We start from the raw sequence: 22482 nt of genomic DNA, 5'->3' as shown, positions 1-22482 counted from the left end.
AGTGGTGATCCTAGGGTATCTAAAGACCAGCAGAGGCTAAGAAAAAGTAAACTATTGTGGAATATGTGATGAAATGCCAAAATTTTGCAGTAGTATTTATACAATATTCTTATTGAGCTAAAAGGCAATTAAGAATTTGTATTAGACACAGGTGATAATTCAAAATGAAGGCATAGTGAAGTCTGCATTTTAATGGATCAATTGAAGATTATAATGAGAAAAACCAGATCTGTTGTTGGCTGCCAGTTAACATATACGGTGATTTTACGTTTGTTTCACATGATGTATAATTACTGTCCATAAATCATAATTTTATATACATTGAAGTATCTCCCTTAATCTACCTGAAAGTAACTTTAAACACTAATTGATGGCTAATTTTTCTTGGTGGGAAGCATAATTTCTGTGGTTTAGATTTGCGAACCATTTGAACCATAAAGAAAAAGAAATGAGTGAAGCTATTAAGAAAAAAAATGTTATTAAATTACCAATTACTGTGTACAAAGGGAGTCTATGCTAATGAGATTATAAAGACCTTTTTATGTTATTTAAGACAGACCTAATTCTCTTATTTAAGCAAAACGTTTTAAAGCTCAGTCTATTTGTGCCACCCCAAAAGACACAGATTGTCTCAGACAGTTTTAATTCCCACTCTTACATTTTCCTATAATTGCTTTGGGTGAAATGTTGACCTCAAGTCTCAGTCTTGGCACTGAAATGAGTGGGAGTCACATGAGTTCTACAAGGGCTGTAACTTGGAATTTAGAGAGCAGTGAATCAGCCTGACCCATATCACAACAGCTTTCAACATTTATATTAAGGAAGACATTTAAAGTGGTGTGTCCCTGAGATCTGAAATGCTGATCAGAGCTGATTCAAATGGTCTTTACAATCAGAACTCAAGCAAAACCCCCCTTTTTTTTCCAAACTAAATTATTCAGATCAAAATAAATATATTTTTAATGTAAATTAAAATTAAATTAATTTGAATTAAATTAAATTAAATGTCCTACAAAATCTTGGCTGCTGTACATGCTTACCAGGTAGGACTGCCTTAAATCTTCCCTCCTGTCCCATGCTTTTTTATTCTAGGACAGGACAGTGTTTTGGGGTGTTTCTGACTCAGGATTTATGCAAACACAGTACAGTGACAGAAGCCTTTAAATTTACACCAGCTTTCCAAAAATGACATCTATACATCCTACCAGTGTTCTACTGTGTTTAATACACAATGTTATTCATTCAGTAAATCATTTAGTATATGTGCTTATGGAAGCAGAACGGTACAGAGAAACCTAACTGCAATTTATCAAAATAAATAAGTTTTATATTAGCCAGATCTTCCAACTTCATGGTATACCATGTAAAAATGTTTTAGGACCTGAATCTTTCCATCCTGTCTATTGTCTGAGAGGAAGCAACAAAGTCGGACCAAAAGCAGCTTATTTTCCAGTAGCTGCATGGGATTTTTAATAGCACTACCAATAAATAAAACACTATTTTTAATACAATAATACCTAGTCATATATGCACTAAAATAGTCAATGTATACCACAGTAGAGGACTTTTATGCACATGTTTTTCTTAACAAAAACCACTTAAAACGTAAGTTGCAGTAACGAACAGATGTGAAGTTAATAGAAAGCTAGCACTTTGTTTTACATCACTTGGTTTTGAATTATAGCCTTTTGGCACTGTTCTCTTATAAAGCCGGTTTGGCATCCATTGTGTTCTATATGAAAGAGTGAGTCTTGTTCTTGCAGCGTTACGAAATCAGTGCCTAACAGTTCTTTCATCTTTCAAGGAAAAAAAAGTACCGTAGCACAAAGTCAGGATAGAAGATAAGACAAGACAATGTTGGCTATCCTGTCTTTTTTAGATTTCTTTGTATCCTTAACGGCCTTTAGTCATTATTAATATGTTTGGTTTTTAAACCTCTCTGCAAGTACAGACATAATTTTCCAAATGCTACAGATGGCCAATATAGGATCGAAACGTGAATAGATTTAACAAATCATCTGTTCAGTAGTTTCTCAGTTTCTTATGTATATTGACCACTTATTTTCTTTCTTTTGCAGATCGTAGCTTTGCGTGAACAAAATGCACACATTCAAAGGAAAATGGCAGCTGGTGAAGGGCCTGCTGAATCAGAGCATATTGAAGGAATGGAGCCAGGGCAAAAGATTCATGAAAAGGTATAAAATGTTAGTTTTTATTGGATCGCACAATCCATATAAGAAATAATCAGGTGTTAGATTTTTGTAATGTGAATATTTTATGGGATGTCCCTTTAGAATATTGTCTACCTACTGAAACCAGTGTCAAAAAATGAGCTTGTTTAAATGGAAAGGAAATGCAAATGGGCAGGTCCTTGCTCTTTGATAGGGTATTGAGTTAGAGCCACAGATTATAACAAACTTTTATTGGAATTTTTTGCGTAGTCCTACAGTTTAAGGATACTGTATCCTGCTGAGTGATCCTCTGTACGTCACATACAGAAGAGCAAGGTGTAGTGGCACGTATACGTGAAAGGGTACATATGCAAAAAATGCTGCCAAAATCACAGAATCACAGAATGTTAGGGATTGGAAGGGACCTCAAAAGATCATCTAGTCCAATCCCCCTGCCGGAGCAGGATTACCTAGATCATATCACACAGGAACACGTCCAGGCAGGTTTTGAATGTCTCCAGAGGAGACTCCACAACCTCTCTGGGCAGCCTGTTCCAGTGTTCGGTTACCCTCACTGTAAAGAAGTTTTTCCTCATATTTATGTGGAACCTCCTGTATTCCAGCTTGCACCCGTTGCCCCTTGTCCTGTCAAGGGATGTCACTGAGAAGAGCCTGGCTCCATTCGCGTGACACTTGCCTTTTACATATTTATAAACATTAATGAGGTCACCCCTCAGTCTCCTCTTCTCTAAGCTAAAGAGACCCAGCTCCCTCAACCTCTCCTCGTAAGGGAGATGTTCCACCCCCTTAATCATCTTCGTGGCTCTGCGCTGGACTCTCTCTAGCAGTTCCCTGTCCTTGAACTGAGGGGCCCAGAACTGGACACAATATTCCAGATGCGGCCTCACCAGGGCAGAGTAGAGGGGGAGGAGAACCTCTCTTGACCTGCTAACCACACCCCTTCTAATACACCCCAGGATGCCATTGGCCTTCTTGGCCACAAGGGCACACTGCTGGCTCATGGTCATCCTGCTGTCCACTAGGACCCCCAGGTCCCTTTCCCCTATGCTGGTCTCCAACAGCTCTGTCCCCAACTTGTACTCATACATGGGGTTGTTCTTGCCCAGATGCAGGACTCTACACTTGCCCTTGTTATATTTCATTAAGTTTCTCCCCGCCCAACTCTCCAGCCTGTCCAGGTCTCTCTGAATGGCTGCGCAGCCTTCTGGTGTGTCAGCCACTCCTCCCAGTTTTGTGTCATCAGCGAACTTGCTGACAGTGCACTCTATTCCCTCATCCAAGTCATTAATGAATATATTGAATAGTACTGGTCCCAGTACCGACCCTTGAGGGACTCCGCTAGACACAGACCTCCAACTGGACTCTGTCCCATTGACCACTACTCTCTGGCTTCTTTCCTTCAGCCAGTTCACAATCCACCTCACTATCCGATCATCCAGACCACACTTCCTCAGTTTAGCTGCGAGGAAGCTGTGGGAGACCGTGTCAAACGCCTTACTGAAATCGAGATAGACCACATCCACAGCTTTACCATCATCTATCCACCAGGTTATGTCCTCATAAAAGGCTATCAGGTTGGTTAAGCATGACTTCCCCTTGGTGAAGCCATGTTGAGTGCCCCTAATGATCCTCCTATCCTTGATGTGCCTAGACACAGCACCAAGGACAAGTTGTTCCATTACCTTTCCAGGGATGGAGGTGAGGCTGACTGGTCTATAGTTACCCGGGTCCTCCTTCTTGCCCTTTTTGAAGACTGGAGTGACATTTGCTTTCCTCCAGTCCTCAGGCACCTCTCCTGTTGCCCACGACTTAGCAAAGATGATGGAGAGTGGCCTAGCAATGACTTCCGCCAGCTGCCTCAGCACCCGCGGGTGCATCCCATCAGGACCCATGGATTTATGGACGTCCATGTTGCTTAATTGGTCCCTGACCCAGCCCTCATCTACCAAGACAGACTCCTCCTCTATCCTGAATAGTCCATAAGGGGATGACAGAGTCCTAAAAACTAGAAAAAGTCATTTTCCTCTGTGCTACCTATAGATACTCTTCAAATTCATGTCCACATTCATATAGAGAGAAGTGAAGAGCGTTTTACTTACTTGGCACTCTTTAAATAAGAAGTATGTAGAATTTAGGCTAAGTATTTGACACTTAAGGCTGAGAGAGAAAAAAAGGTAAAGAATATCTGATTTAGAAACAAGGTTTTCTTCTAAGTCTTGTTTTTCCAGGTTGATAAAAAACAAGTTGCATATCATCCTCTCTTGCTTCACAGTTATTAAATTAAAATGCAAGCATAACATAATATTTGGCAGACAGCTGAAATGAGCAGAGGTGCTGCTTGGATCTCTAATTGTGCATTTTTGTCTAATGGCATGTGATGAATAGTGGCATAAATCATACTTATAAAAAATAACACTCATCATTACTTATTTATTTTATAGGCAATCCAATTTACAAGGGTGCACTTGCACTGCAAGCATTAATTTCACATGTTTTGCGGTTTATTTTATCTGTGTACTTTTCTTTGAGCAATCTATGTTGTTGAGAAACATACAGTAAACAAATACTGTTCAGCTACTTTCCTCTTCCTTGCAAAATCTTACTCTTTGACATATGTGTGAAATTTTGTTAAAACAGTGAGCATCCCACTCACTTGTGCTTTTAAATGCAACCACACTGCTTAGCTGAAAATCTCTAATTTTCCACTTCCTTTGCAAGCTATGTCTTCTGATTTGAGCCATTGGGCTCATTACTTACAAGCAGAACTAAGTGGAAATAAGAATATCTGTCTTTTAAGAAATCTGCATATTTAAACATTAATGAAAGAGGAATGAAAGCCAAAGTAACACATTATTATCATTTTATATGAAATGTTTCTAGAATATTATGTCCAGAAAACTTCTGTGCTTCATAACTAATTTAAGTTGGTCTTGTTAAGTTGAATTAAAGGCTTATGCTTACTGATTTTTGTTCCTTATAGTAATGAAAGTGTACTAGATAAGAAATTAACAGGAGGCTATATTGACACCACATCAACCAGTGCACTCTAATTCACATCCTCTGCACTAGCTACTCTCTACCTTTCTATTATTATCTTAGTGCCCACCACCAATTCCTCCTTAGTTTGTGAAGTGAAATCCCCACCTTGTAAAGTACTTCAGCTTAAGCCCAGACTCTAAGCATTCATTTAGAAAATGTTCCTTCAACTTGAGCAGCAGGGATGAAGAACAATAAGCTATGAGGCAACGGTTTGCAGCTTCTTATAATACAGGGGATGAAGGTTCAATTTCAGCCAGTCTGAGTAGATCCTACATTTTAAGTTTCCACTTTGTGGCTGATAGTCATAACAATTATATAGGTAAAACTTAAGCAGTACCTTTAGGAAATCACTATATTAATCATGTCTATCTTCTTGGACTTCCTAGGAGGTACATACGTGGTAAAGTCTACACAGACATCGAAGTAGAGCTTGCCTAGGTTCCCAGAACAGGTAGTCCCAAATCAATGTAGTCAATTAGAGGATCCCTCAGGTAAAATTTACCTACAGTAAGAGTTAGCCAGCATGGCTAACATGGAAAACCTTAAGACTGGACTGTTTTCTGAGACTGACGTGTGTCAAAGTTTAACATCCGTTCTGAAGCTGGAATAACTTCTTGTGTATTTAGGAAAAAGATGTCAGCAGATTTCAGCTCATTTGTAGTATCAATACTGAATGATTACTATACTCTTGGGGGAAAAAAAAAAAAGATAATCTGATGCATTGCACAGCAACACAGAAATATTTTGCATTACTGCAATACTTAGAATAGATGCTCAAAGAAGCTATTAAATACTTTTAAGCTACTTCCTCTCAAAAGGATTGAAAGAACAGTCCAAGAACTTTTCTGGGCCATTCATTTTCTTTTTTGAAAAATCTTGGAAAAATTAGACATTGACAGAGAATTGAAAAGTTAATGTGATGCCAATTATTAAAACAATATAACCAAAGTTGCATTAGTCTGTTTATCTACACTGATAGCAAAATTATGAAAAAGCTAATAGTGAAAATTAAGAGCTAAAAAAAAAACACTCCAGAACCTGAAAATCAAAGAATGCTAAAATGAGAGTTTATGTGTATATATTTTTATGAGACAAAAAATTTGGTTCAAAAGGAAGTTGTTCTACTATATCATGAATTGATTTCTATAAAGCAATGGCTCAGTACATAGTATTTTTTTTTTTTTGATGAGCAGTAAGGGAAATCGAGCAAGTTAATCTTTAAGAAATAGAAATCTTATTAATGGTGACAAGGTATAATCGTAAATGGAGACTCATTATCAAGTATAAATGAAACATCTCAAAAGCAAATAATGGTAAAATAGAGGTAATGAGAAGTATTAACTATGAATATTTATTACTTCGGGGAAAAAAAGGAAAAATTCTAAGAAGAGAAAGAGTGAATAGCCTTTAATTATGGTTTCACAAAATTCCAAACTTTGTAAGACATCTGCTGTAGGAAAGCATTAGTGATTCCAACGTGGAATTATCCTGATTTAAAACAAATCAAAACAAAAAAACAACAAGGAGCTTCTTGGGTCTAGCTCTTTGTGCCTGGAACAGACGGCAGATTGCGCTGTGAGTTGCTTTCACTTGCAGGTGGATGCCTGGTCATTGAACAGGTAAGGTCACACAGGTTTTGTAGTGAGGACCTCGACTAGGTACATTAAAATTTCTGCTCTATGACAATAAAGCTTCTAAGCTATATCCTTTAGGCAAGAGAAATTTAAAAGCTAGCAAATACAAAACCTGCAGAGAAGCCAACTTGCACAAACAGAAGAGCTTTAAAGGACTTTGAAAAATTGTTTTAAAAAAAACCTGACAAAGATCACCTGCTATGGGAATTAAGATGCAACCATTTCTATTATCAGATATTCTCCTACCTAGATCTCTGACCACTGGACACCATTTGCTGCCAACCCAATCCTTCATTTGATCTGTAAGGACAATAGTCTGATTTCCCCACAAGTGAAGGCCAGGAAAGACAGAATTCCCAGTGAATAAGGTGCCCATTGGGAAATCTATTAGGAAGCAGATATGAAAGCTGCAAAGGTGGGACTGAACAGCATTAGAGATCAAGGTGATATCAATGGAGGATGCATGCAGTGAAATTAAAGGAGAGAAGCTGGGCAGGTGTGAAGTTCTGCACTGGCACAAACAGTGAAGAAGGAGCTTGCTGTTTGGCAGGGGGGTAGCTTATGTGCACCTCTTCTCAATATTGATTGTTTCCCATCTGAAACAGCCAGCAGTGAGTGACAACAGATGAGCCCCTCTGACAGTGCAAGCAGGGTCTATTGACTACACCTGATGTACCTCTGGGGAAACTTGAGTGCAAGGTGTTAGTAAAGGATTACCAAAGTTACTTTGCTGCCTCAAATTGTTGCACCAGCAACACTGCAGGAGGTTATTTATTCTAAGCAAGCCCAAAATAATGATGAAGTTTTGGTACAAGAAGGGTTGGTGTTCTAATCAGTCCTTTCTTAGCTCAAAAAGAAAGATACGTGGCAGAGATGAAAGTGTGGCTGCGCACGTGGTGTTGCCAAGTGATCTTTGGTTTTCTCAGCTCAGGAGCTCGTGGACAAAAATAGACAATATCGTGTAAAAGCATGAGTGTCTTTGACCAGTAGATTTCTACATTAGTGGGAAAGATTAAATAAAGGAAGCTCACAGATGCATTTGACCACAACCCTTAGGTTGGAAGTATATGATTTTTCATAAAATCTCATAAATGTAGGTGGTTGATGGGGCAAAGTAGAAAAAGGTTGTTATTGTCTGGTAGAATACTAAGTAGGAAAAACTTCCACTCTGTTCAGATAAGACTCTACTATAAATCACAAAGTGGGGAGATGAAATGGATTAAGTGTCTTATAAGCAACAAGCAGAATTATTCAGAAGGTAGGACCTACACTGACAATAACTTAGTTTGAGGTGATTGCCAGTGACGGAGGTCGGATCCTAATCCCAGTAGGAATAAACTTCATCTCTTGATATGGAAAGAGCTCTCTGATAAAACCTCATAGTTATTTTTTAGACTTCATACAAAGTATGGGAAGGCTGGAATGAACAAACATAGCCCCTATATAATATGGGAAACAGGCTTGTAATAATTCTGCAAAGATGGATCTGGGGATTAGTGGGGATGATAAAAATATCATGAATCAACAGTATAAAGGCAAATGCCGTGATGGGATAGCTACATAGAACTAGAGCCTGCAGGATGTGTGAAATATTCCTGGACCTTCCTCAGCACTGGTAAGGCTTCAGCTGAAGTCTTGTACTCAGCTTTGGGTCCCACACTTGGAGAGATGTGGAAGATCTTGAGAAGAATTCGGAAGATAGCAATAAAAATAATCAGAAATCTAGAGAACATAACGTGTGAGAAGAATTTTCAAAAGGAAGGGTGAAAGCCTAGAGAAGAAAAGACTAATGGACACAGAATTATTATCTTCAAATATATAAAATGTAGCTTCAGATAAAAAGGGAATCAGTCAAGGAGTCTCAAGAACTGGAAACTTCTAAGGATTTTTAGGAGAAATAGCTTACATTTGAGACAGGATGCAGTGCCGAGAGGGTGGTGGGCTAGGTGGCTAGCTGTATGATTCTGTATTACAGGGCAGCCAGAGCACTGTTTTAAATTCGATAATCACAAGCACTGTCCTCTGGTTGAAGCACCAAGGCTTCCAACAGTAATATATTAATTCCCAATGAAAGTGGTAATATATTCAGTAATTGCTTCAGAACTCTGACTACAGAAGCAGTTTTATGAGATGCTAAAGCAAGGCATATGTCCTTCTCATTGACAACGACATGGCCAATTCTCCTGTACGAAGGCTAAGGGGATTTTTTTTAATCTGAAATAGTAAAATCATATTAATTATTTAAATCTGTAAAAAAAGTTTCAAAGGAAAAAAAAATAAAGAGATTATGGCATACCAATGATCCAGTTAATGTAGCACTTCTCCTTCTCACTTCCAAACTGTGCAATGTTTTAGAGAAAAATCCATCAAAATAAATATTTTGGAATATTCCTAGGCAAGATTTTTTTTCAGAGTTCTATTTTGTTACGTGTAGAACTATATCAGAAACATTTTTTCCAGTCCTGTCTGAAGTCACTTGGAATAGTCGTATTATTCATATTATGAATAAAATATACATACCAAGAGAGAGAGAGAGATTCTACATTAAAAGTATAAAAACCACATGTATTTTTATGGAACTTCAGTTTATCACCCATTAGTTTGTTTTTCAGACAAATGACTATACAAAGGCTAATATTTTGGTTTTGAAAAAAAAAATTGTACATACCAGAGACTAACATCAGATTATTCACCCATCTGACTCATAACCCATTGTTCTCTTTCCTGTGTAATTTTAAGTCAGTATGATTCTTTCTGGTTTTATCAAAAAGCAATGTAAAAGTCCTTGTAAGTGTATGAAGTAATGAGTTACTTGAGGAATCCAATGTCTCTACTTTTATTTGCCATCATTTTCATCTATATCCAATCAATGGTCATAGTCAGACTGGAGGAAGGAAGTATTTTTGCATAATGTTTGAAGGATAATTTGTCAAGATACCCCAAATATAAGACTTTTCCTTACTAAAATAGTAGTTGGTACATTTAAAGACAAATTGGGATGCCTGAACCTGTGGCTGAATCTCATGCACTGTCTGCCATGTGTAACTCGAGCAAGAAATAGGAATGAGTCTCAGATGCTGATAGGAGTCACAGTGTGCTCTCAGTTCTTGCTGTAAACTGTGTCCCTTTAAAGTGGTGCTTGCTGGACCCCCCCAAAATAGGATACTGAGAATAAGTAATTTGTTTTCAAATTAAGTCATTATTTCATGCTGATATTTTTTTCAGCTTTCCATAAGAGCCATGGAAATTGAATTATTCAATAAAATGGAATGTTTTCAGAAATGCTCATATGCAAATTTGGAAGAATTGAAGTTGCTTTGGAAAACATTTAATCTTTTGATATTTGTATACCTTAAATGTCCACCATTGAAATATCTCCTTCACTTGTAATGATCTCTTTCCTTGATGGTTCAAAATTCATTGCCTATTTATTTCTGGCCCATATTGGAGAATATTCCACAGCAAGTTCCAGTCAAGTTCTTCCCCACAGAATATTTTAGGCACATGGAAACAGATACATATACCCAGATAGGTAACAGTCTGATAGCTCTGGTGCAACAAAGACCTTTTTCTCCTAAATAAATAATGCTATGTTTTACAAGGAACTCAGAGCTGTATAATTACTTTTTAAATGTATTAAACAGCTGGGGCTGTTTTGCCTTATAATATACCTCAGGCGGTTCACATTCAGCTTATTTAAGAATAACATTTTTTCTTCTTACTCAGAACACTAACATATGCCAATAATTAAATAAAATGCCAGTAGTTTATAAATACTAAGATCTGTTAAAACATTGATAGGAATTATGGACATTTTATCCTGTAGGAACTAAAAGGTGTTTTGCTCAAGCAAGCGCAGTGGGCTAAAATGTTCAGAGTGCAGATCGAATAAAATTAAAATAAATAACATAATAAAAGTAACAGGTCTCTTTCAGAGCAGTGATTCATCAGAATCTGTTCCGGTTTTGGACTTAACTATTTTTGGATTTTCTTATCACTTTGCATGGTTAGTACAAAACTGCAGAAGAAAACTTTCAGTTTCAGATTTTACTTATTAATTTATATCACATGTGCTCCTTTGTTTTGAATGACCAGATAAAAAGTCTTTCCTTTTAACTGGCAGCATAGTGGAATAGCAGAGAAAGGAATGAAGGCAGGACATGTGGAGCCTCCATCAGAAGTACCAGTTTAAAAGAGAACTTAGTTAAGGCTTGAACACCAAAAAGCAAAAGGGTGTTTGTAACTTAGAGAGAGTTTGCTGCAAGGACTTTTTGGTTTGCTGTTTACTGAGTGCGGTCAGAATACACGATATATAAAAAATAGTGGGAGATATGATCCTTGCCCCAAAGCACTCACATTCTGAATTAGACAAATAATACCCTTCAGACACAAAATACGTTTGATAATCAGATGATGGGTTGGTTTCTAAGCAGTGCAGGTATCTCTCTGGCTTTCTAATCATTCCTTTCTGGATTAATATTGATAAAGATAATTAAAGAAGCGTGTGCTGGGGGAGACTTAATTAAGTTTGATTACTTGACACACCTGAGGAGGTGAGGAGCTTTCAGAGTGAAAGGAAAAATGGAAAAAAGCTGCAGCTGGGACTACAGTTCTTCATGAATCTAAGGAGTAAGTCTGGGAGAGTATGCAATATTCTCTCTGAAAGGGTCTAGGCAAGTATTTTGTAAGTACTGTTCTGCTCAGTAGTTGAGTATGTCTGCATGAGTAGTTGAGTATGTCTGCATAACTATAAATATGCCATGCTGAACACTACAGCACAGGGATTTTATGATACTGAAAAGCTGCATTACTTATGCATTATTTACATGATAAATCAATTCTCAGTCAGATCTTTATTTTTTTCAAGAAATCTGTTTCATATAAATTAATTTGTCTTTCAGTCATAAAAACTTCTTTTCCTTTTCACCTAGTGGAAACCCCTATATACTTCTACATATCAATCCTGTTAAAACACTGCTTTAAAAGTCTCATTGCCTTTACACAGAAATTTTACACTTCAAGCACTGTGCTAGCTGATAGTGTCAGCTGACTGACCTTTGCTGGATGATTTAGTACAAGGAGTCTCCAGGCCTGTCATTTCTAATGGTAGGCTGGTGAGACTGCTAAGAAAAGGGAGTTAGTAAAGGCAAGTGGGAGGGGTTTGTGCATGTGTAATTTGGTCTGAGCAACTAACTAGCCCTTATTATAAAGAAGCAGAAACTGATTTCTCTCTCCTACGTAAGATCTCAGGAATTCTTCTCACAGCATAAAAGAGAAATAGGCAGGCATTCTGGAAGAGTGCAGCAACGAGAAGAAAAATGCCCACCCATCAAGTAAAACCTTTTTCTTTTTTTTCCCCTACCCCATTTTTCAAAATGATTAAAGTGTGACAGATGATTACATGCATCAGAAAGAAGAAGAGCTGAAAGCTGATCAGGAATCAGAGATATTCCAGATCTTTAAAGTAGTAATAAAAGCTGGTGTTTTTTGATGGCTTGGGAGAAAGAGCAAGACAGTGAGGATGTTTGGAGAGAAAAGTGTTAATCAGTATTGATGGGGGAGGGGGGAGAAGAAATATTTCAGTTGAGAGAACGTTGGCTTTGACAGCTGATTAGAGGTTGGAGAAAATTCAGAGTAACTGAAGAGGAGACCTCTAATGATTATGAGATTACTGCCTGCCATAGACCACAAGATGTGGAACAACCTAAAGAAGCAGCATAGCCTTCAAACATAAAGAGGCAGCCAACCACTTAGAAATGACCGTGGCAGCGTAGGTGTAATGCTATTATTTTTGGCATAGCTTTTCACGTTCTGTTTTGTGTGCTGATTATATGGATGATGATCATGTTGCTTTTGCTTGTTCAGTTGTCACTTGTGATTGGGCTATCGCATAGCTACGTATCTGTGTTAATATCATTTGCTTTCTTTTAAACCTTTTGCATGAGGCATTTGAATGGAATAGGGGTGGAAGAACTGTACACTCTAGTAAAAAGCATCTTCTGGTAACTTGTTATTCATTTATTCTTGCATCTCAAACAGCATCAGTGAAAATTACTCTTTGCAGCATTGAATATTACTCTTACTTTCATAAAGTCAAGTGATGTGTATAATTTAGCTTCCTTTGGTGGTTATTTTACTTTCTTTTTAGTATTTCTATACTACGGAATTCAGAAAAGTTTCTTTGACCTGAGAAATACACGGTATTTCTGTCTCTCCCCTGGTGATCTTGCCTTCATGGCCAGCTTTCTAAATTGAAAAGAACATCTCCAGCACTACAGAGCTAAAAACAATCTTTTTTGGGATTCAGGACAAAAATTTCCAATTTGTCTGCCGAACTGTATTAAAAACTTTTTAAAAAAATCTGGTTTTACAGCTTTTAAACTCTATATGGAATTTCTTTCCTACTCTTCCTCACGTTGAGTTTTCTATATGTGTATTATTCGTAGGAATTATCTTGGTTCAAAGAGAGTCTAAACATAACTTAGGTTTTAAAATTGGTACTACTACTGATCATGTTGTATTTCCAAAATATTTCTAAAGTTTATTTCCTAAATATTTCGATTTATACTATTGAAATTCTGTATATTGCATATGAAGTAAAAGAAAGCTTTCATATCTCAGCTGCCATATCAGCAGTTGACTGACCAAAAGTCAGAGCAACTGGCCAAATACATCCATATTTTATAAAGCAACAGCTGGCACCTGCCTTAGTAGAAGATGAATGGAGAAGTGTGTCAAAATGAAGTGAGTCAGTGATGTTTCTTTAGGTTGAGATGCCATCCTAGAATAACAGGGAGTGAAAGAGGGATATCTTGGAGTCCAGTCACCATGAGTGTTAGGGTCACAGGCTTATGGCAGATATGAGGACACATCATATCTGGAGGCAGATAATGGTATATTCCAGCCTCCAAGAGCTTCTGCAGTGATGACATTCTGTTATTTAGAAACAATTCTGTCTATTTTTATAGCCCTTTCTAAATATTGTAATTTTCGTGAAGACAATTCCTTACTGAACCTTAGCTTGTATCCATTGCTTTATTTTTGATGTGTGCTTTAGATCATTGCTTTCCTGTCCAACTTCATACTGGAAAAAAAAAAGAAAAAAAAAGAAAAAAAAAAAATGCCCTGATTTGGCATGTTATAAGGTTCAACGAGAACTTGCATAAACTTGTCTTCCTTGCTTACATACATTTACAATATTTATATGGACAAATGAACCTTCACATAGTTAGCAAATAGAACTTACTGTATGCAGACCTTTGAAAAGTCATTTTAATGTTAGATTTCACATTGTATGTCAAGAAAAATATGTATAATCAAAAGGGTGTTTTTAACAAAAGTTCTCATGTTTTTAAAGATAACTCAATTCTGACATAACTCGAGTGTAACATAGTGTCAGAAGTCTTCTGGGTTATGCTGTTTGCCAAAGGTAGCCAGCCTAACAGAGGCAGTTGCCTTGAACATTAGGAGGAGAGCCTGAGAGAAATTTGTTCAGCATAGAATCTCAAAAACCACAATGACATTATACAGACTGGAGAACGTGTGAGGACTTTGACACTAAGGATTTATGGTGCAATGAACTTGCAAGTACTCCTTTAAAAAAGAATTTAGAGAGTGGCTTAGTAAAGAGTAGACACAAGGCACACAGTTTTAGGGTTTAAAAAAAAAAAAACAAACAACCAAAACAAACCAAACCCAGTGCTTACACCATAAAAATACTAATTTCTTTTAGGAATTCTAGAAGACCAGACTTCTGAATTTTAAGCTTACTTTCAATTATGGAAAGGTACTTTGTGGTTAGACAGTCCTCAGGCATGGAAATAGTTATGCACATGGGCATCATGTGAATCACCTGTGCTTGTACTACCACAAACTGAGAGACACTGATGAGGAGTTCTATCAAGTAAATGAATCCTGTCTCCACTGCTGATTGTTCAGGGGTAACACACATACATAGTTGACTATAAGGTTCTTTCTACAAAATAAAATGGAGAAGTACTTTGCAATCAATAGCCTGGGACAATTTTACAATTTCTTTGCTAACTGCTGTAGCCTGGTGTCTTTAATCTATTTTCTTGAACTTAAGTGTACTTCCCTTCCTCCACTCATTTTGCCTTCAGTATTATTGCTAAGGCTTTGAATTGAAACGACACTATGAAATGGATTAACAGAGGCTACAATATTCTGGGTTAGTGTTGTTATGCACTTTCTCCTGATGCTCCTTTTAGCATTGGTCTTGTTTTTTAATAGTAAACCAGTTTGCGTCTGGTTTTCCTTTTATTATTTCATGGCAGAGGGAATAGGAGAGAGAAGCAACGATCTCGGGGGGGGATTTATTGTTATGTGTAACACTCCAATTTGCTGTCCTTCTCCCTGCTGACATGCCTATACAAGCAATGGATTGCCTTAATGCTGTGCTTTTGGCATCTTGAAAGAAAGAAAATCTGATACCAGGGATGTTGGTTTCCTTTTCATACTGTTCGGCAGTAGGGAACATTAACATTTATTTCCCTCCTCCATTTCCACAGATGATAAGCAATTCAAAGATTTTTTTCCCCAGACATTTCTTGTTTAATCCGTATTACCCTTTATGGCACTTGGTTCTACAGGGTATTTTTGAACTTTGATTTCCTCTGTGATATGCTGTCTCTGTTGTAGTTAATACCCTCACTGTCACCAGATTTACTTGATGATTATTTCATCTCCTTTCTGTTTCTCCTCCTAGCTCGTTTTGCTATATTTGCACGAGTGTAAAAGCTTTCTTTATGAAGTAAGAGTATCTCTGAAACCTTTAGTATGGACTGTGATTTCTCAGTGGTGATGATACACCACAAAAAAAAACAACTCCAAAACACCACAGCAGGTGGTTGCTATTGCTCTTTCCCTCATTCTCCCCAGTGATGAGGAAAGGAAGTGCTACATTGCTGGGTACAGATGTAGCTGCTCGTTTACCTTTGTTTACTCTGAACTAGCCCAAGCAAAGACATCGGAGGTTGTATTAGGTCTTTCAGGCTGATGCCAACCAGATTTCTCATCTGGCTGAGAAACCCATGGAAGGGGGCAGGGGAAGAGGGCAGAGACCCTTATGGCGTGTGTAGTAGGTGTGCGCACATTGCAGCTATCTGTACCTGTTGTGTCTGTAGAAAGCAAAAAAGAGAAAGTCAAGAATATATGTGATGATACCATTTCTGCAGCATTGTGGTCTAAATAAGTAAATGTGATTGATAGGAGCAGATGGACTCTCTTTTATTGGATAAACTAGTTAGTAAAACAAAGCAAAGCATTGGAGCATATGAGCTATTTGCCACGTTTCTTTTTTCAAGGAAAAATAGCCATTGCTAGTAGGTACTTTTATGTGAAATTATTGAAATTAAGGAATGTGTCCATGTCCATATGTAGGTTTTTCATGACCACATTTGATAGACAGCAACATGAAATTTGTTGAAGACTTTATCTGGATAACTAACTTGTAAGCCAGATCTGGGGACAATGTACATTTGTCATTTTCTCTTCTAGAATGTTTCAACCAGTTAGAAAGTTTTCTTTAATGTTCGTGCCCTTCTTTAAAGACTTACCAATTGTTTCAGCTTACTTGCAGTACTTTCTTTGCCCCTGGCCTCTGTACTAAGTTGACACTATTTCTTGCATATATTGGGGATTTTGAGTAGTGTAGGGATATGACAGTTAAGAATGTCTACTTTGAAACTTTTTTTGTGCATGCTCCTTTGAGAAGATTTCTCTTAGTGCTTTGGGTAATTAACAGAGATCTATTCAAAACTTAGATTTCGTTATTATAAGCATTCACCTAATTGTTTATTTACAAATGGATTGCGAGTAATACACAGCATCATTAACAGGGCACTCTTTGAATACTAGGAAATATTTCAGCACAAAAAATTCAGCCAGATTAAAAAAAAAAATATATATATATATATATATATATGAGGGACATGGACATTTTTCACAAAACCAATAATAGAGAAGATGCTGCAGTTCTGTACCCACAGCTTATTCCATAGGGAATTCCTGTGGGGCACGGGAGATTCCTGCTCCTTTCACTAATTCAGAAAATGCAATTGAATCAGGATCATCTACAGGATGCCTTTTGTTTCTACCAGCATAGCATATTTTCACATTCTTGTTCAAGCTTTTTTTTGTTTGGGAGAGAGGGGAAAGTATGACCATAAAACTGTTGGTAAACACCCTCCTGAGAACCTGAGGAATGTTATGTCAGTTACTACTTGAATTAATGCCTAATAACTTTCTACCTATGGTCTTTTGGAGTGGTTACTCCATGTGCTGTACCCATACAAGGGATATATCATAAAATAACAGCAAGGCATAAAAGTGTCAAAATGTCACTAAAATCCCTAGGTAAACTTGTAAAGTATTCTTCAAAATTCTAAAAATACCAAATTTTAAGCTGAGGGGCGTTTTTTCATTGTTATTTTTAAAGAAAACTTTTTTTATCCCAATCGCACTAAGAAAAATTAAATGTTGACATTTTTGATAAATACCAACCAGCTCTATATATGCATACAGGAATAATGTAAAGCAAAAGTGAACAATGAGTAGAATTAAAGCAGCTTGCACAAAGAGTTCCTCAAAGAATTATGAGGGAAGTTTACGTGCATAAATCAAAATATATATATATGCATAATTGGCAATCATAGCATTTGTCTACTGGTGAGAGATTAATTCTAAATAAAATTTTATTTGTCTTTCCAGAAATCTCAGATATTAAGTAAATTAGTAGAAAAAGTTATATCTTTCACATTTAATTTGTATGTGTTTTGATTACTAATATCTTAAGGGAAAAAAGTTTTATTAATGAAAAGAAAACATTGCTCTGCCAGTGAACATGCTCCTAGATATCGCAGCTTGCCATTTCAAAATGACCATGGTTTATGTCACATTAGGTACATGATCACATGCCATTTATTGCTTTTCAGATTTGGTATTTGACTTATTATAACCCTGCAAGAATTCCTGGACCACTATTTAGAGAGTTGTAGGGCAAATTCAGTACATGGTAAAATTTGTTCATCTGTGACAACTGCTAAAATTGCTGTATGAGTTTAAAACTGTAAAACAGATTATAATTATTATAGATAAAAAGTTATCTCAAATTTATGTAATAGAATAAAGTATGATGGTTAGAATATTTTATCCTGTTTGAGTACTATTTTGTTTACATATGTGATTGCTGCATATTAATGTGATTTTGATTCAAGTAGACTAACTGAACACCTTCCAAACAACAAACTAAGTATAAATAAGTTTTTTAATTGCTATTGTCATTTTACCATGGTGCACTGAAAGTCGATCAATGATGGTTCAGTAGCTAATATAAAATGTCAAGATAATATAATTAACTAGTATAAAGAAAGCAATTTTGGAACTGCTTTATTTGATGCAATGAATTTTTAGAGAAAAATAATTTTATTCAATGATCTGCAGAGGGACAGGTGGTCTTGATGTGGGTTCATTTGATGGCTGATTGGGGAAAGAATGTTGTTAAAGCCATTAAGCAAAGTAATATTCTTTGAATTTTCTAGAAAATTTCTGTATAAATATATTCTGACAATAATAATACAGAAGTGCTAATGAAAGCAAGCTTGGTTTCCTCTCAGATCTTGCTAGGAATATTTCATATATGCATTGCTATACACCCTACCATCTGAAGGACAACAAGCACCTTTTAGGACCAATATTCCTGTATGATGCTCTTTGACATCCTTAACCTATTTAAAATTACAGTTACAGCGAAATACTTTGTTCCCATACTGCATAATATAAATTTAACTGATAAAATTGCACCTAATCAAGAAAGTTAGTGACAGGTTGGACTACTTTGGTTTTATTTTTTCAAGCTACAGTTCAAAATCAAATAATTTTGGTTTTGCTTGTTCTTTTTGCCTATTTTTTTGACATGAGATAATTACATTTGTATGAAACCATGGCTTAGCCTATGCTGGAAAAGATTAGTGTGACTATCTATTATAATGACGCAATGCCAGCAAGTCCTGCTAGTGAATGCACTTTTTTCCTGAAATCATTTGTTTACAATATAAATAATATTCCTGGGATCATATTCCAAATGCAGTGTGAGTTCTGGACTCTTGATATTTTTCTTTATATTCATACCAGGGCTTTGAGCAGCACACAAATTACTTCAGCAGAACTTGTTTCTAATGTAGACCTAACCAGTATGTTGTCCAGACTCTAAGCACTTTCTGCTACAGTGAATTTGTGATTTATTAGTGTTGTTTCCTATCTGCAGTGTGGTCTATTTTGCAGATGAAATAGACTTTGATTTAGTTTAAAAGCTGTGTAAGTTGGTGCTTTTTAGGAGTAGTATTGTTGCAATTTGTACTTGAGGAGCCATAATGTCAAACTAAAGCTATTTTTCTATAGTATTCTTAATGTAAATGTTTACTTCTCTATGTGATGTTACACTCTGGAATCCCTTGAAATGAATGAATACTAATATCTTGCATTTTTTTTCATAACTACACCTGTCTTACCTACCGTGATTTTTCTCCTCCTAGTTGATTTTGTAATTTTTAAAATACTTTCTGTTTTAGAAATTCTTTAGGTAGAGCCCATGTTAAAAGATAATAAATAAATAATGTCACTTCTCTGTTAACAGCGCCTGTCAAATGGTTCCATAGACTCAAACGATGAAGCCAGTCAAGTTGTTGAACTTCAGGAACTACTGGAAAAGCAAAACTATGAAATGGCACAAATGAAAGAACGTTTGGCTGCGCTGTCTTCCCGGGTGGGAGAAGTAGAGCAGGAAGCAGAGACTGCCAGAAAAGAGCTTATTAAAACAGAAGAAATGAACAGTAAATATCAGAGAGACATTAGAGAGGTAAGGAGTTCACCACACTCATCTCATGTTTCTTGATTGCTGTTCCCGTGATACTCAATGCAAACTGATAGAGGCCACTGAATACGGGAAGCAAAAGTTCAGCATTGATAAAAGCCCTTGGATGTAGGAAACACAAAGTTTACAGTAAGACATAGTACTAGAAATCTCTTTTTAAAACCGTGTTCATAAAAGTGGGTGTGTATATGTGCAACTCTAATAGGAGGAAGGCCAGCTCCCTTGTGGCTTAGCATTACTAGAGTGCATTCTGGCAAGTTTTCAGCTATTTCAAGTTTTTAAGATGAACTTTGTTAAATAGAGATGCTGGTCATGTAGATAGTCTAAAGTACATTTTTTAAGACTCCTGGGCTGTTTTATAAACAATTATAATATTTACTCATGTGTGGTAACTTCGTTACCCCTATTAAAATATGCTATTCCCTTCTCTTAATAAATGGAAATATAATTAAATTTTCCTTTTCTTTCCTCCTCTTAGATTTGTGGTGCTCCTTAGTACTCTCCAGAGTATCTTCTCTTGTGTTGAGCTCAATATATGTGGATGGTTGGCTTCTAGAATCTGTTTTAGTATTTTGAAATTAGTTATCTTTCTGTTACACTGCTTTCTACAATATAGGTATTTCATATGGATTTATGTATGTGTGTGTGTATATATATATGCATTTGGATGTATATATTTAACCTGTTATTTCTATCTGGAAGAAATGTTCCTTCAGAACTTCTGATGGCTGACACAGCCTCAAAGTGTCTTCACATCTTTGTACTCTTCCTCTTTTTAAGTATCGTATCATTTTTCTCAGGTTACAAAAAATAGTTTGCACTGTGATGTTTCTCCTTTTCCACTGCTGCTACAGTATATCACGAGGAGTCTCTGACATCTCCACACTCATTTACCTTTTGACAAATATTGCTGTCTCACAGACACTTGATTGTCTCTTGCTGTTTCTTCCTTAAATGCCACATTACACCACCTACAGGCTTAGTTGCTTTCGGCCCTTGGCTTCCTAAGCAAAGCGGCCACTAATACATTTGCATGTAGAATAATTACCAAATGTCAGTGCAAAATCTGCTGCGAAAGGTATTTATAACTGTGGAAGTGCCTGTCTTCATTATTTCATATTGCCACAAAAGATAGTCTTCCCAATGCAGAAAATTAAATACCTGCAACAAGAAGGGTATTTTAGTATTGTGTAACTTGGATAAAATATTGGATTTTTTTTCTGTGTGCTTTAATGAATTACATACGTAATTACTATTTTTATGTTTTTTCCATTTTTATGGTTTGTCATGTCAATAAAAAAAAGCTCGAGATTTTAAAGAAATCCTTAACATATATGGGTAACATAACATACCCATATGTCATGGTTATGTTATGTATCCAACATTGTGGTCACTTGTTTTCCTGAAATTTCAGGACATGTCACCTCCTGTCTGCTACATGTATTTGGCAGAAAATTTTAGCAGGATCCAGGAATAGCAGTAGAAATGGGCATATACATTTTTTCCCCACATCACTGCACTATGTTTCTACTATTATGTAACTATATCACATTTTCTATTTTCTGATCAAGCCTGCTGTTGTTTAAGAAGCAAACAAGTAAATGTGAGCTGCATTTGCTATGTTTTTTTTTTCACTGAAAAATATAGAAACTAGGAAACTATCCATAAGGTGAAGATTTTTTCTGTTTGCTCTACTCAACAGCTAATGCTTTAAATATCATAGTTACAAGAAATCCCAAAGGAAATAAATTCTCTTTAAAACAGAAAAAATACTGCTGATCACACCTTACATCCCTGTCTACTGTTAACACGAAAATTAAACTGGTATAAAATTATGTAGCATTTTAATTGCATGGTTCTTGATGGTTTTTTTGTCACGTTAGGCAATGGCACAAAAGGAAGATATGGAAGAACGAATAACTACACTGGAGAAGCGCTACCTCAGTGCACAGAGAGAATCCACCTCTATACATGACATGAACGATAAGCTGGAAAATGAACTGGCAAACAAGGAAGCCATCCTACGTCAGGTGCAGTATCTGCATTACTCAGTTGATTTCTTCACACACAATGAAAATTAATGCAAAAAAGGGGGCAGATCTACATTAGGAGGTTTCCATTAGGTTAATCTATTCCTTTTTAATCAACAGATCAGTTAATCTAAAAAAAACCTAAGTTGTTCAGCATCTCTGTGCTTCGTAACAACTGCTACAACTGTGAATACCAAAACAATGTGTACATTCAGCATTGGAAAATAACTGTGTTTTCTGATAGTGTCTTGCATAAATGCACATAGTCATATCCCCTAAGTAAAGGATTATATTTGCTTCTTATGTAACAATTTTCTGAATTTTTATTTTCAAACAAAAAATATTAAAAAAAAGCAAAAGAAATTCCCTTGTGCAGGAAAGATCAAAATTTGCATACAATATATTCTGATAATGTCATGTATTAGTAGGGTGTAAATAAAATTTTACAAATCTAAACTATCAGTGAATATGTTTTAGAAAAGAGTATAAAATGACTGTGCGGTTTTCTCCCGTGGTACTTCGTTTCCATGGTGATTCCAAAAGCTGAAATATAAAGTGAACAGAAAAAAATGATTGTAGGTTGAAGAATACAATGTTAACTGAAAGCTAACATGAAATGAATATAATTCAAACTGTAAAAGATGAAATTGCTCCTCAGCCTCAGTATCAGACTTCTTTATTTTTTTTACCTATCATGT

At 36.3% G+C, this 22482-nt stretch overlaps 1 protein-coding gene across 1 annotated transcript in view; it reads left to right on the top strand.

Moving 5' to 3' along the window:
* PPFIA2 (PTPRF interacting protein alpha 2) overlaps positions 1-22482 on the top strand; it is a 244068-nt gene that overhangs the window by 152804 nt on the left and 68782 nt on the right. Inside the window, exons 5-7 of the mRNA XM_068402092.1 lie at positions 2079-2195; positions 19518-19739; positions 21638-21784. Of these exons, the coding sequence (XP_068258193.1) occupies positions 2079-2195; positions 19518-19739; positions 21638-21784 (486 nt within the window). The remainder of the gene's footprint in view (positions 1-2078; positions 2196-19517; positions 19740-21637; positions 21785-22482) is intronic.

The sequence above is a fragment of the Nyctibius grandis genome, chromosome 5 (genome assembly GCF_013368605.1).
Source record: "Nyctibius grandis isolate bNycGra1 chromosome 5, bNycGra1.pri, whole genome shotgun sequence".
In the NCBI taxonomy this organism is placed as follows: Eukaryota; Metazoa; Chordata; class Aves; order Nyctibiiformes; family Nyctibiidae; genus Nyctibius; species Nyctibius grandis.
The sequence above is the reverse complement of the archived record's forward strand: the minus strand, read 5'-3'. Positions and strand labels throughout refer to the sequence as shown.